The sequence below is a fragment of the Nannobrachium achirus genome, assembly GCF_963921795.1.
Source record: "Nannobrachium achirus genome assembly, chromosome: 2".
Lineage (NCBI taxonomy): Eukaryota > Metazoa > Chordata > Actinopteri > Myctophiformes > Myctophidae > Nannobrachium > Nannobrachium achirus.
The window spans coordinates 46132688-46147642 of NC_137811.1; the positions used below are offsets into that span (position 1 = coordinate 46132688).

At 41.1% G+C, this 14955-nt stretch overlaps 1 protein-coding gene across 1 annotated transcript in view; it reads right to left on the bottom strand.

Annotated features, from left to right (window-relative positions):
* Positions 1-13403, bottom strand: part of LOC308298658 (lysophosphatidylcholine acyltransferase 1) — a gene marked incomplete at both ends in the record, with an annotated part of 54975 nt that extends 41572 nt beyond the window's left edge. Inside the window, 2 exons of the mRNA XM_080742301.1 lie at positions 8357-8496; positions 13308-13403. Of these exons, the coding sequence (XP_080598427.1) occupies positions 8357-8496; positions 13308-13403 (236 nt within the window). The remainder of the gene's footprint in view (positions 1-8356; positions 8497-13307) is intronic.
* Between the last annotated feature and the right edge of the window lie 1552 nt (positions 13404-14955).

Below are 14955 nucleotides of genomic sequence, written 5' to 3' on the forward strand. Positions count from 1 at the left end.
GTTTTTGGGACATAAACAATATGACATAAATACTTTTTAAATGCATGGTCACCTTTAACTATTTAATTGTGTTTTTAGCATTGAACATTGGAACATACTGTAATATATGAATAGACATTACATTTCTGTTTGGCTTTTAGTAAATGTTGCACGAGGCCGACACGACAAATATTAAATAATATATAATATTAAATATACAAATAAATGACTGACATATTTAATAACTTCATATACCCCTCCCCCCAAAATGTAATAGTGGAAATAGCCGATCTTCAAGCTCACGCCGTGTCACAATGACACATTACGAGTGTGTAGATCTGCTATTTCCATTTGAAAATGTTTGGAAACATATGAAAACATGTCAACGTGGAAATTCAGTAATAATTATGATTGCAATTATCTCAAATAATTGCGATCAGGTGATTACATAACCATACATAACCATTCTGAAAGGCCTAACATTTAAGTGTACTTGCATTAGAAGTGACATATCAAGTCACTAATCATCGCACAGCTCAATTATGGTTGTGTTAGGTAATACGCACGCACGCACGCACGCACGCACGCACGCACGCACGCACGCACGCACGCACGCACGCACGCACGCACGCACGCACGCACGCACGCACACACACACACACACACACACACACACACACACACACACACACACACACACACACACACACACACACACACACACACACACACACACACACACACACGTGCCACTAGAGGTTGTGGTTTACCATAGATTTTACAATGGCTAAGAGGGGAAGGAAGCAGGACACATAGTGGAGTGCTTCAAGCTCTTTTAGTCATTGTAAAAGGATGATGTAAGAAAGAGGGACAGATGGAGAGTGAGGCGACGAGAACAAGAACTAAAGATACCACAATACTGATCATTTAGATTAGAGTCAAGGCCTAATGGTGGGCAGGCGGGTATGCATGGCATGCACCTGCACAGGTATTGACTGCCTTTTTAAAACACCAAGACTGTTTAATGGGGGAGGTGATGTATAATGTATCCCTGGATCCATCTCAGGATCATATGGTATCTGTGTGTGTGACAATTTATGAAAGCTGAGGAATATTGAGCAGCTTTTTCCCCCAGGTATTTTAGAGCATGTATTTTACCATAGCTAAATGTCTTCATTTTAGGTGTGAATATTGATGCTTATATATCCCCTAGAGATTTTTTCAAAACCATTTTTGGACGCTGCTCCTACAGATTTTGCCATAAAATCACACAAAGCAGTACACAGTATGTCTAGACTCATGTACATTCTCTGGCCCTACCTAAGCAATACATTTGCCACGCACATCCCCTACACCCAGGAACCAATGGCACTTACAGGCCTATTTGTGTATACATGTGACCTGACGGTCGCTTATCTACCGATTAGGGAGTCTTGCTGGTATAACATGAAGGCAAAGTAAAAGAGTACATCAAATAAAAGATAATCAGAAGAAATCAGAAATCTAAAATATCCCCCCTAATGTAACCCTCTTAAATTCTCAGTCACAAAGATGTTGCGTGTGAAAAGTGAGATGGGTAGAATGTAGTCACTACAAAAGGAAATGTATGCGGTAAAGTCATTGAGCAAGCGAATACACAGGGGGGAATACGAAGGCGTACGTGATGTGAGTGACAGCAAGGTCAACTCTACAGCTTGGGTCCGTCTAAACTGTATTTAGAGCAGGGTTCAGCCTCATCTCATAGCAGTTAGCCTAAATAAAAGTAGAAGATGCACTGTTTCCATCCATCTCAGTCTGTGGTGCAAGTCATTCATATAAACAATTACAGACCAGTGCGGTTTGTTATGTCCAAAAAACAGCTCCCGTAGGATTTTTGTGCTAAAATTGATTTTTTTTGCAGATCTTGGTTCTATAGGGTCCAAACTATCAGAAAATGACGGGGGTCAAATTTTCAGACCCCTCCCTCATTTCCTGGGGGCGGGTCACCTCAGTTTGGTCCCTATTCGGCTATGTATCCCCAATTTTCCATATATTTTTTTGCTAATATTGATTTGTTTGCTGTTTTGGCTTCTATAGGGACCAACCTATCAGAAAATGACGGGGGTCAAATTTTCAGACCCCTCCCTCATTTCCTGGGGGCGGAACACTTCAGTTTGGGCCCTATTCGGCTATGTATCCCCAATTTTCCATATATTTTTTGCTAATATTGATTTGTTTGCTGTTTTGGCTTCTATAGGGACCAACCTATCAGAAAATGTCGGGGGTCAAATTTTAAGACACCTCCCTCATTTCCTGGGGGCGGGTCACTTCAGTTTTGGCCCTATTCGGCTATGTATTCCCAATTTCCCCATAGGATATTTTTTGCTAAAATTGATTTGTTTGCTGTTTTGGCTTCTATAGGGACCAAACTATCAGAAAATAATGGGGTTCAAATTTTCAGACCCCTCCCTCATTTCCTGGGGGAGGGTCACTTCAGTTTTGGCCCTATTCGGCTATGTATTCCCATAGGATCTTTTTGCTAAAATAGATATTTTTTGGCTGATTGGCTTCTATTGGGACCAAACTATCAGAAAATGACAGGGTTCACATTTTCAGACCCCTGTAGGAAGATCTTCCAGGTGTCCCATGGCATGATCTGATGGAGGAAGTTTATTCTGTCAAAGTTCTTATAGGGTGTTGCATGGGTGTTCTTCAGAACATGAAAAAGACACCAAGCATGCTGAAGCTGTAAGATCTTCAAGATACATTCAATAAAAGCATCATAACGATGATGGCTGGCTATGTTGAGGGTCGAGTTGTCTTTGATAGGTATATGGATCAGTCATTAAAAAATAAGACTCGGTAGAAGAGGGCAACTAAATCTGTAGAATACAAAGTCTTCATCCAGAGATGAAGCTCACTATGTCCATCAAGGAACTCTTGACTGCTTGATCAACCAAGGAGAAGTTGACCTGTGTGTTAGGCCAGGGACTACTTGATTATTTCTCAAGGGACAGTTCTTTCATGCTCGTTGTCATATATGATACCTTCATCAAGGGACATTTTGAGGAGGTGCACACATGAAGAGGCTAATACTCTGATTCCTAATCAGGTCCTTGCCTCTGCTGTTAATGGTGCCTTGCGAGACATAATGTGTTTGGTCACCTTACACAGATGTCCAATTGCCCTGAGCCCTGAGTAGAGCTTCCACCAATTGAAGAGAATTGATGTAATTCAGAGAGAGGAGGGTAAGTTCCAGTTAGGAGTCTTGCCCTACCTGTTCTAAAGGCAGTACTTGAGCTCATCAAATGTGTCTGCAAAGCAGGTTGCAAGGGACAGTGCAGCTGCTCAACAATCACCTGTCTTGCACTCCTCTCTGCAAGTGTTATGGCACTGGAGACTGTGTGTGCCAACAGTATAAGGGAGAGCATAGAAACAGTGATGATGAATAGATCCTGTATTTGACAAGAATAAAAACAGGCCAGAGGTAAATGCTACCCCATCCATCCAGGATATCAGTCTTAAAATTTAAACCCTGTCATTTTCTGATAGTCCCTATAGAAGCCAAAAGAAATCAATTTGAGCAAAATAATCCTATGGGAATACATAGCTGAATATGGCCAAAACTGAAGTGAAATGATGAAGGGGTCTGATCATTTGAACCCCATCATTTTGTGATGGTTTGTTCCAGCCAAAACAGAAACATTTTAGCCAAATAAAATCCTATATAGGGATACATATCCAAATAGGGCCAAAACTGAAGTGACCCCCCCAGGAAATGAGGGAAGGGTATGAAAATGTTAACCCTGTCATTTTCTGATAGTTTGGTCCCCATAGAAGCCAAAACTGCCAAAAATATCTATTTTAGCAAAAAGATCCTATGGGAATACATAGCCGAATAAGGCCAAAACTGAAGTGACCCGCCCCCAGGAAATGAGGGAGGGGTCTGAACATTTTAACCCCATTATTTTCTGATAGTTTGGTCCCTATAGAAGCCAAAACAGAAAACAAATCAATTTTAGCAAAAAGATCCTATGGGGAAATTGGGAATACATAGCCAAATAGGGCCAAAACTGAAGTGACCTACCCCTAGGAAATGAGGGAGGGGTCTGAAAATTTGAACCCCGTTATTTTCTGATAGTTTGGTTCCTAAATAAGCCAAAACAGCAAACAAATCAATATTAGCAAACAAACCTATGGAAAATTGGGGATACATAGCCGAATAGGGCCAAAACTGAAGTGACACGCCCCCAGGAAATGAGGTAGGGGTCTGAAAATTTGACCCCCGTCATTTTCTGATAGTTTGGTCCCTATAGAAGCCAAAACAGCCAAAAAATATCTATTTTAGCAAAAAGATCCTATTGGAATACATAGCCGAATATGGCCAAAACTGAAGTGACCCGCCCCCAGGAAATGAGGGAGGGGTCTGAAAATTTGAACCCCAACATTTTCTGATAGTTTGGTCCCTAAAGAAGCCAAAACAGCAAACAAATCAATATTATCAAACAAACCTATGGAAAATTGGGGATACATAGCCGAATAGGGCCAAAAGTGAAGTGACCCGCCCCCAGGAAATGAGGGAGGGGTCTGAAAATTTGACCCCCGTCATTTTCTGATAGTTTGGTCCCTAAAGAAGCCAAAACAGCAAACAAATCCATATTATCAAACAAACCTATGGAAAATTGGGGATACATAGCCGAATAGGGCCAAAACTGAAGTGACCCGCCCCCAGGAAATGAGGGAGGGGTCTGAAAATTTGACCCCCGTCATTTTCTGATAGTTTGGTCCCTATAGAAGCCAAAACAGCAAAAAAAAACAATTTTAGCAAAGAAATCCTACGGGAATACATAGCATACCGCACTGTATGTCAACTTGTTGCAACTTCACCATACGGGTGCACACATCATATATGCATATGAGTGTGTGGTCATAAATGTATGGTGGTGTTCATCAGATAGTTAATTAAAGTGAACAATGGCAACTCTGTGTTTGTGTGCGTCTCCCTCTCTCTGACAAATTGACTATCTACTGTTTTGATATCAGATCAGATTATGCACACTGTGCCTCTCCCTCTCTTTGTCTCTCTCTCTTTGTATGTGTGTCTACAGATGCTATGTGTGGAAGAGAGGGCAACACAATGAATTTCTAAATGGCTATAGCGATGTTTAGAAATACAATAACAATAAAACTACTTCACAAGATCAATGTGTGTCTAAGAGATATGCTGAGAAATGTATTTCTTAGAATGTGTCGGGCAGAGAGGCCATCTGGGAATCTCTGCAAATAATATCTAGGGGTGCAACGATCCAGGTTTTTCTATTTCGATCCGATCCGATATATTAAAGACCCAATGAAATGACTATTTTGGGTATTTTATTTTGAAGTTTCAGTTTGAAAAGGAAGCCTGTGTGTTTCTGAACCAATCCGAGGGGACCAGATCTTCAGGCGATATGATTTAAAATCTGAGTAATGGGAGTAATGGGAGCCAGCAATGGGAAACAAACAGGTGAATGTAATCAAAGGTTCATTTATATTCAAAAGGTCTATCTATGTCATCACTTTTTGAATTTCTGTTCACAGGAAGTAATTTAGAATGGCCTATTTAGGGACCTTTGATATAAATATACACAACATTTTTATTTTCTATTTTTTTGGCATCTAGTGTTAGGTATAGCCACATTATCACTACAGATATGCTCTAAAAGTGTGAAAAACATGTTTCTGATTTCACCCTGTCTTTAATTTGTCTATTTCCCGAAAACCGATACGATACCTGATATTTACAGTAGACTACATAGCAAAAAAAAAGAGAAAGAAATGCATCACCTTTCAATTAAAGCCATGTATTAATTGTAGGACAGCTTCAGTTCAAATAACAGACTGCAGTCAGTGCAACTGAGTGCAAAATGCAATGGCAACTCTTTATATAAATTATTCAAATAACCATAAAAAAAACATTCCTTGGACAATTAGAAATGGACCCAAAACTGTGAAAAGGGATGACTCTCTGTGGTGGGCCGTTTTTAGCCCAAGGAATGTTTTTAGTGCAAAACCAATGCTTGCAATGGATTCAGAATCCTTAAAAAAAACCTACTTTGACCCCTCACTATTATGCAACTATTCGCCCTGCAGTCACACACTTGTGCGGTCACCAATGTCTGTGTAACCATGCATGCGTCTGTTCTGTCCGCGACACACACGTTGCATGCTGACAGACAACTTGACAAGCTCGTGGACAAGAAACAAACAGCGATTGGATTTTCCGAAACAGACCCCCGTAAATCCTGTTTTAAAGAGAAAGGAAGAGCTTAAAACATTTGGCCATCCCTAATCTTCAAACCAAGGACATGTTGCTTTGTTTGTTGTTGTGGCTCTGGCACTACCAACCAACGCTTCTTTGCTCTCTGCCGTGCAGCCGTCAAGTCAACTGGCTTCTATCTATGCAGCGAAGCCGTGTCTCGTAAGACAAGAGTGGAGGAGTGACGAAAACATTTTGATCCATAAGAAGATTGTGGGATAATTCATTTAATAATTATATGCTAAAAACATTTGGTCATGGGCTTACAATTGCATGATTATATTGTATTATGTCACCCGATATCCGATTAATTAATTAACATTAATTACCTTCATATCGATGCCCGATACCGATAAAATATCGGATCGGTTGCATCTCTATATCAAAGAAGTACCTCACTTGAGGATTCAGTCAGACGAGGTGATCAGGGGAACGAGTGGGTTCAAATCTAGGGGTCAAATCTGGTACTGCAAGATAGTGCCGGTTTTGGGCCCAAAACATTAACAAGCAAAAAGGGCTCGACTACTAATGGACTGATTTGTGGGCTTGCACAAGGAGGTAGTTTGTTAGGTACAGTAGGATGTGCATGCTTTTGGGCCCATGATGTCTTCAAACCCAGCATGCGCTGAGTGAGTAACTTTCATTGAAATGAGTGCAGACTGGGGCGCCCACTGGCCTACTGGTCCAGGTGCATAAGTAGGTCGGGAGTGGCTTATTGTCGGTATCAGCCGGTAACACGCGGGAGTCTGTCCCCGTTACAATGCGCTAGACCCCTGGGAGATGGACTGCTGAGGTGGAGCGCCACACCTACCATCAGCTCCCAGTACTTGCCGCACAACTTGCCAAGCCGTGCTACTCATACGCTGAGTTGGCGGTGCCCGGAATCGAACCCATGACCTTGCGGTACAAAGGCGAGAGCTCTACCGACTGAGCTACCCGGGCACCCGGGCATACCACTTAGGCATTGCCACATAGGCATGGATACCTGGTGGCGTCGCCGGTTCGGTTCCCGATCCGGACGACCTTTGCCACGTGTCGCTCCCCATCTCTCCCCCATTTCCTGTCAGTCTACTGTCCTATCCAGTAGAGGCGTAAGAGCCCAATAACAAATCTTTAAAAAAATGAAAAAATAAATAAGATATTCAGTCCGTCCTCCAGATATTATACAGTTACGGATAGAGTGACACAGCCGCTAGTAGCCTAACTGCTTGTTGCACAACAATTACCGGCACAATTACCGGCATCATTACCGGCATCAATTTAAAGTTCTCTCTAATCACCAATTACCTCTCTACAATCTCCACTTGTTATAAGATGATCTCGCTCCAAATTATTTTAAGATCATACATCATCACCACCAAAGTCTCCTATGAAAAGACTTAGTCCCCCACTTGCTTATTAACCTCTCAGGTGGTAATTCTAGCCTTTTTTGATGCACATTCAAGAGGATTATACTTCTAGCTGATGTTGGATTTTCCTGAATAGATCATTACGCCTACAACAAGTTTGAGGGCGTAATGAAGGATCAAGAAGTGACTATCTTACAACTTAACTGCAGAACCTCTAAGGATTTCGAACTTGGGAAAGAGGTGATGTTATGTGACTATTGATTCTCAGAAACAGGGATTCTTTCATTAATTAATTAATTATAAAGGCATGGCTCTCGGTCTGTGAGTGTTTAGGTCTCCAGAGCTACTCACAAACTATTGGACCGATGAGCAACACATTTCTTTTGCACACTGACAGAGTGCCAGCAGGGCACAGAAGTAGCTCCACAAATTTGTCTTCACATGCTTTATACTTACTAGCCCTTACCCGTTCAAAGATATGAGCTCCGAAAAGATGTGCAGTGTGTGGGTTATGGGATGTGCACTGTGCACACAGTATATGAGGGATGGAAAGTAACTTTAGCTGGTGCTTGCATGATAATACGGTATGTAGGAGCATCAATGTAAGAAATACCCGTTTCGTTTAATGGCTATAGAGATACTGTGTACCGATCTGCATGATTTTTGGACAACATCTGTAACAGGGCTAAGCGTCAAGCCCTGCCCATGTACCGGTATACCACATCATAAGATTGCAGGGTTTTGCACTCACCTCCTCCAAAGACACTGGGGTTCGATGACAGTCTCGGAGCGTCCCACTGAGGCCAGGAATGCGAAGGGCCAAGCCAGCAGCATCATGAAGGCCGCCATGAGGAGACGAATGGGGAATAGTGTGACAGTCATAAACGCTATCTGCAAAAGAGCAGTAAAAATGGCCAATAGTTGAAAAAGTTCGAACACAAGTACAGTCAACAATGCTGACACAGTTGAGTTGTTTTATCCCATAAGCAGCAATGGACAAAAGCACTAAAAAATAAGAAATATCGCCCCCCAAAATGTGCAAAATCTCAGTAAAAGTCATGAACCCTCGTCACCCAACCACAGAGTAGGCGGTCAAGTAAATAGTGTGCCAAGAAAACACTTAGGCTAAGTACTTGCATTTTCCTTATTTTGTGTAAATATTATCATCCTAGTATTAAACTTTGTTTGTTTTCACCAAATATAGCCACTTTAAACACCTTCTGTGCTGACATTGATTGTGGCTGTGGACCTCTCCATTATGCCATTGCTAAAAAAATGCATTGAAATTCAAAGCATGAATCCATAGATGTCACTTACAGTAGAATAACAATACAGGATTCTGTTTTATTTATTTATTTTACTTTTTACAATTGCAGAGTGGAAGCTAAGGGAATTCAGTGTAGAATATTCCCTCACTTTGGTTTGTGATGGTCTTAAAAGCAAATAATAAAACAAAGCAGCATACATTTGTACATCTGCTTAGGTCTTAGGAAGTAGCTTCCGTCTATAATCCATGATGTGATGTTACTGTACATAAAAAAAGGGCTAGGACTTGTACTGTATGTGTCAAAACTGGTCTAAATAAAATAAGTCAGTGTCAGTGAAGTCAACTTTCATCGTGGGGATTACTTAGGGTAGGAAACATACACCCACTAGTCTGAAAGCGTTGGTAAGATAATGCTAACCAGCCTTGTTTAAATAATAAATAGAAAAAACTATGCAGATTTCGATTTAAAAATTAATAACTTATAGTCACTCGTGGCCGGGGTGCCGGCCCACAAGTTGGGAACCACTGATATACTGTAGAGCGGGATTCCGGAATGCATTTCCTTATTATGCAATTGCTAAAAAATTAATTTCAATCCAAAGCATGAGTGCACAGATGTCACTTAGAATAGAAATACAGTGTAGTGGGAGTTAACTGAATTCAGAGAAGAATATTCAACTTTGGATTGTGACTTAAAAGCCTAAATGAAGCAGCATACATTTGTACAGGCCTGCACAGGGAGTGGCGTTCGACTAGAAAACATAATGTGATGTTACTGTAAATAATGTAAAAGAGAAATGGGCTTGGACTCTGCATCAAACTTGAAGTTTTACTATGGGTGTTTATCATCACAACACCATCTCTCTCACACACAAAACACACACACACACACACACACACACACACACACACACACACACACACACACACACACACAGCTGCCCAACAGCCTCTGCTCCACTTGAAAATAGTTTGTGTCATGTCGTGGTGTTGCTTGCTTGAATATAGTATTCTATAGCAAGGTTTTGGCAGAACTTCATTTGCATGATGTGAAAACCATGTGTTGTGTGACTAGTCTGTGATAGTTCCTTATCTTTTGACCTCCTTTTAATAATATTGCTAGTAAAGTTGCTGCTACAGGTGTTTTCCAAAATAGCCAGTTTCTCCTGGGAGATGAAAAGGGCTGGGAACGAGGCTAAGCCAGTCTAATGAGACTGTCCCGTCGGTGCAGTTAACACAATTCTTATAATACTCTGCCGTGCAAAATAGAATATCTACAAGCTGAGGTTCACAGCGCATGGCAAGCATGCAGATCTGACATTTTCGGCAAGCAATACCGTCAACTCCACTGACAATGATACGTCTGGGGGAATAGTTGGGGTGGAGTTAATCGCCTATTGTTCCCATCCAATACCTGTCATACCTGTGAAAGGTATGACAATCCATGAAAAATATGTTGTTTTTTTTAGTTTGAGGTTGATTTTCTAAGCTTGTTGATTGTTCAACTATTTTCAGATTTCAATGTATGATGCATCATTTGAAAGCTACACTTTCATAATGTGAAAAACAGAAAACTGATCCTAAACCTAAAACAAAAAACAGAAAACATCAGACGTTATCATATTTTTTTACCTAGAGTGAGAACTATAGCATTATGGCGCTGCCCACTTTACAGGAGCCAAATCTAATTTTGGCCAACATTTTGTGTTTATCTACAATTAACCTAAAAGTCTACATTTTAATTAGACAATCCATAATTTACCAGGAGCTAAGCATTAAGTATAACATTTGTATTGGGACAAAAAATATGTAAGGATTTTTTTTGAGCCGCCTACTGTCACTGTGCAAACCGAAAACTCGCAGCATGAGTCTACTGCACAAGACCAGTGTAAAATATCATGTTTACTGAATGCTTAATTAAAAGTTACCGCAGACTGATCATCCTCCTCAGGTATAACTAGGCAGCAAACACGCTGCACTATTTGAAGAGGATAAACACAGCAGAAAGAGATGGAGAAGAACAGACATTGTAAAACTGGGAAATGGAGCCGAACCTATTAGCCGATCTACAAGCTCTGGTGGACATTCATTACAAACCTTTCCATGGATCAACACCTTGCATCTCTGTTCACCAAAAGGTTTCTCTGCGCTCCATAGAATAGTAATTGTTATGGATATGATTTGGATTGTGATATTAAACGGAATAGAGACAAGGACTTTTAAAAGGGGAGCCGTAGATGAGCGGTGCAAACTGCTCCTACATTTCAATTTGTGAGTGTCACCCAAAAAGTCTGCCAAAAACAAATTGGAGATCCGTGCTCATACACACAAAGTAACTGACGTCACTGACAGCACAGCCCATACAAGGAGATATGCACTTGTGTTTGCACCGCTCACTTCACACAGGTGTGATTCATCTACAAGCGATCTTGTAGATCTGCTAATTTTGCTATTAAAAAAGATGAATCCTAATTGAGGCATACGTTTGAAATAATCATGATATTGATTTGTCATATCGCACAGCCATAGAGTGTTATTATATGTTATTATTATTAATCAAAATATTGGCACTGGGTTAAAAATGGGTTACAAAATCGTGGGATAAAAATGTAAGCAAAACAAATGTAAGCTAAATATAAATTTAATTATTATATTTTTACACTTGCTTGCTTTAGCAATGTAAATGTACGTATGTTTTCTCATGCCAATAAAGCTCCTTTGAATTGAAAATTGAATTGTGTTATATTCACGACCGGACTGACACATCCTAACTGCCATTTCTCAGCCTGATTTACAGACTCTGTTACAAGAACAGGGGGGGTGGAGAATGAGAAATCCCCAAGGCAGTGAGAAGGCTCACCATTATTCTTGGTAAGAAGATACTCTGTTACACCTGCTGAGCCAGACCAAGCCCATTCAGAAAACTGTAGCATTCCCACTTGACAAAAATGTGCTACTTAAAGAGTAGACATTGGGTTATGGGTCGGTATGTATAATGTGTATATGTATGATGTGTGTATGTATGATGTGTGTGTGTGTGTGTGTGTGTGTGTGTGTGTGTGTGTGTGTGTGTGTGTGTGTGTGTGTGTGTGTGTGTGTGTGTGTGTGCGTGTGCGTGTGCGTGCATGTGGTGTTGTTCTTAACACCCTTCCGAAACTCTGGTTTCGCAAGGAGTATGCTGCAGCCTTTAGGCATTAGAAGTGCTGAATATATCGTACATTTTTAAAGCTCCACTGAGAATGCCAAGTAAAAGCAAGTAGCATTGTTCAGTATTCTGAACAGGTTGTAGCCTACATTATACACAGGTGTGGATGTGTGCTCAGCGTTGCCTCCTGCCCGATCACGTGAAAGTAAAATGATAAATCCTGCCATGTGTATGCAAGACCCATGAAGTCCAATCATACAAGGAATGTAGTACATGCATGGACATGATCACATGCATGCAACCAGTGACTGATAAGCAGTCAAATCACAATCGTCACAATCAAATAACTGGTTCGTTTTGTGTCTGAATGCATGTCAGCTTTAACATAATGGTTGGTTGCTTAACACAACAACACAAAGAGAATAGGGCAGAGGGTGGCATGGAAAAATGTGTGTGTGTGTGTGTGTGTGTGTGTGTGTGTGTGTGTGTGTGTGTGTGTGTGCGTGCGTGCGTGCGTGCGTGTGTGTGTCATTCAATGTTATATAATTATTTAAAAACAACGTTTTTAATTAATTGTATGACCCACGTGTTTGCGTGTTGTATGTACAATAACATATAATACACAGTAATATGCAGTGTACCGATATATAGGTCTATATATATATATATATATATATATATATATATATATATAGACCTATATATATATAGACCTATATATATATAGACCTATATATATATATATATATATATATATATAGCTTGGACAGTACTACTAAGCAATAAGCTATAGGCCCAGTTGCAGCCATGCTGCCATACATGCCCATCTACAGTAGCCTATCATTACATTTACAGGTTGTTGCAGACAGTGGACGGTGACGAAGTCGTTATAGGTTTTCGTGTCGTGTGCTTTATTTTAAGAGCACCTCTCAGGCTCTCACTGACTATAACTCAACAACATGAATCTCTGGATGGATCAAAAGATAACAACAATAACAATGTTAGCCTATGTGGCGCAGCCAAGCTTGCCAAAACCATACAGTAAGGTTGCAAGTGTGTGAGAGAGGAGGAGGAGGAGAGAGCAACATGTTATGATAGGTTCTAGTTAGCAGGCTAGCTAACATTAGCTCAGCTGACTGGCATTATATGCAATCAGGAAAATCCTCAAAGCTAATTGGAAATGGCAACATTTCACCTGTGTGTAATTACACAACAACAGCCGCCAAACCGACGCGCTGTTCGTTAACGAGACGCAACGGTTCGCTCGTTCTCCACGTCCATATTATTTACCTTTGCCTTTTCCAGGGGGCTGAATCTCAAGACGTGCACAAAGGGGTTTCTGAAGGGGGGAGCGTGGTCCATGTTCTTCTTGCCGTCCCCTTCCATCGTGCACAGTCTTCTACGGTGCAACAGCATCCTCTCACAACAAGCACAGCGTCGGGGATGGATGCAACAGCGCTGCCGAGGAGGAGGAGGAGGAGTAGGAGGAGGAGGAGAGCAACAGAGGGAAAGAAGAGAACACAATCTCAGCCCGCCGCTTCGCAGGTTCCTTATCTGTCTGTCTGTCTGTCTTGCACGCACGGCTAATTCCTGTAGCAGTGCAGGTTATTAACGTGTTATCTTCCCTTGCCGTAGACACGCAGGACTCGAGGATTAACTGGGGCTATTCTGAGTGGCTTTCTTGCAGTGCGCAGTACTGTATAGAGCCACACTTGTCCGCTAACTGATGGTGATGATGATGATGATGAGAATGCTAGAGCTAACGGAGCCGCTATCCTCCCCCTCCTCCTGTCCGAGCGCATGCGCCGAGCCAGCGCGTTTATATCCAGTATCCATACTATCCACGCACAAGTTGACTGTTGTTACCACGGGAGAGCGTGCGTGCGTGTGTTGTATGTATGGCATAATGTAAAAACAAAACAGCTGTTGCATTATTATGCTTAGTTGGACACAACATGTGGATTCATTGATTGGATGGGTGGGTGGATGGATGGATGGATGGATGGATGAGTACCTGACAAAAAAACTTCCGAAAACACCAGTGGCAGCTCCACTCCACAGATCACGTCCAACCCAGATTTGGCACCCAAAAGGGTCAAATTTGTTATAAAATGTGGAACGTCAAATCCTTACCATCATTTAAAACCGCTCTCTGAAAAGCACTGGCGTCTGCCCTTCGAAACTGGTAAAAGAAAAGCCTATCCTCCTTACTCCCCTGGCCTTTCTATTGTAAATACCATTTATTTTGCACTGTGATTTACAACTGTTTTTTTTCCTGCATAGTTTTATTTGTCTATCATTCAGTGTTATATGAGTCTAGAAAGGACCCCAATTGAAATAAGCCCAGCATCTTTCTTGAAGTGTTTATTCTTTTAGTTGGCCCACTTGGCTTGTACCAGTCATGAAACTGTACCTTTTCCCATGCAAACTTCTGATAGTCTTCAATCAATCAAGCAATCAATCAATCAATCAATCAATCAATCAATCAATCAATCGAATGAATGAGTGGATGGATGGATGGATGGGTGGGTGGGTGGGTGGGTGAAAGAATAAACGAATCATGGCTGGATGAATGAATGAATGGATAGATCCACTGTAAGAAAAAAAAGTAGGTCTATTACATATAGCTATAGGTAGAATACTTATGTGCTGGGGCCTATCTCCTGTTTCTGTAGGTCTATTACATATAGCTATAGGTAGAATACTTATGTGCTGGGGCCTATCTCCTGTTTCTGTAGCATATAGGCAGCTTGATGTACAATTACACCCCCTGAACATGACTCTAATATGTTGATTGATTGATTGATTGAGGTATTTATTAGAAGTATTGCATAGGAAAAGGTACAGTTTCATGACAGTACAATTCACTGATACAAGGTCAACTAAAAGGAAACTAAAAGACAAAGCTTATTTCCGTTGAGATCCTTCTCTTTAACTC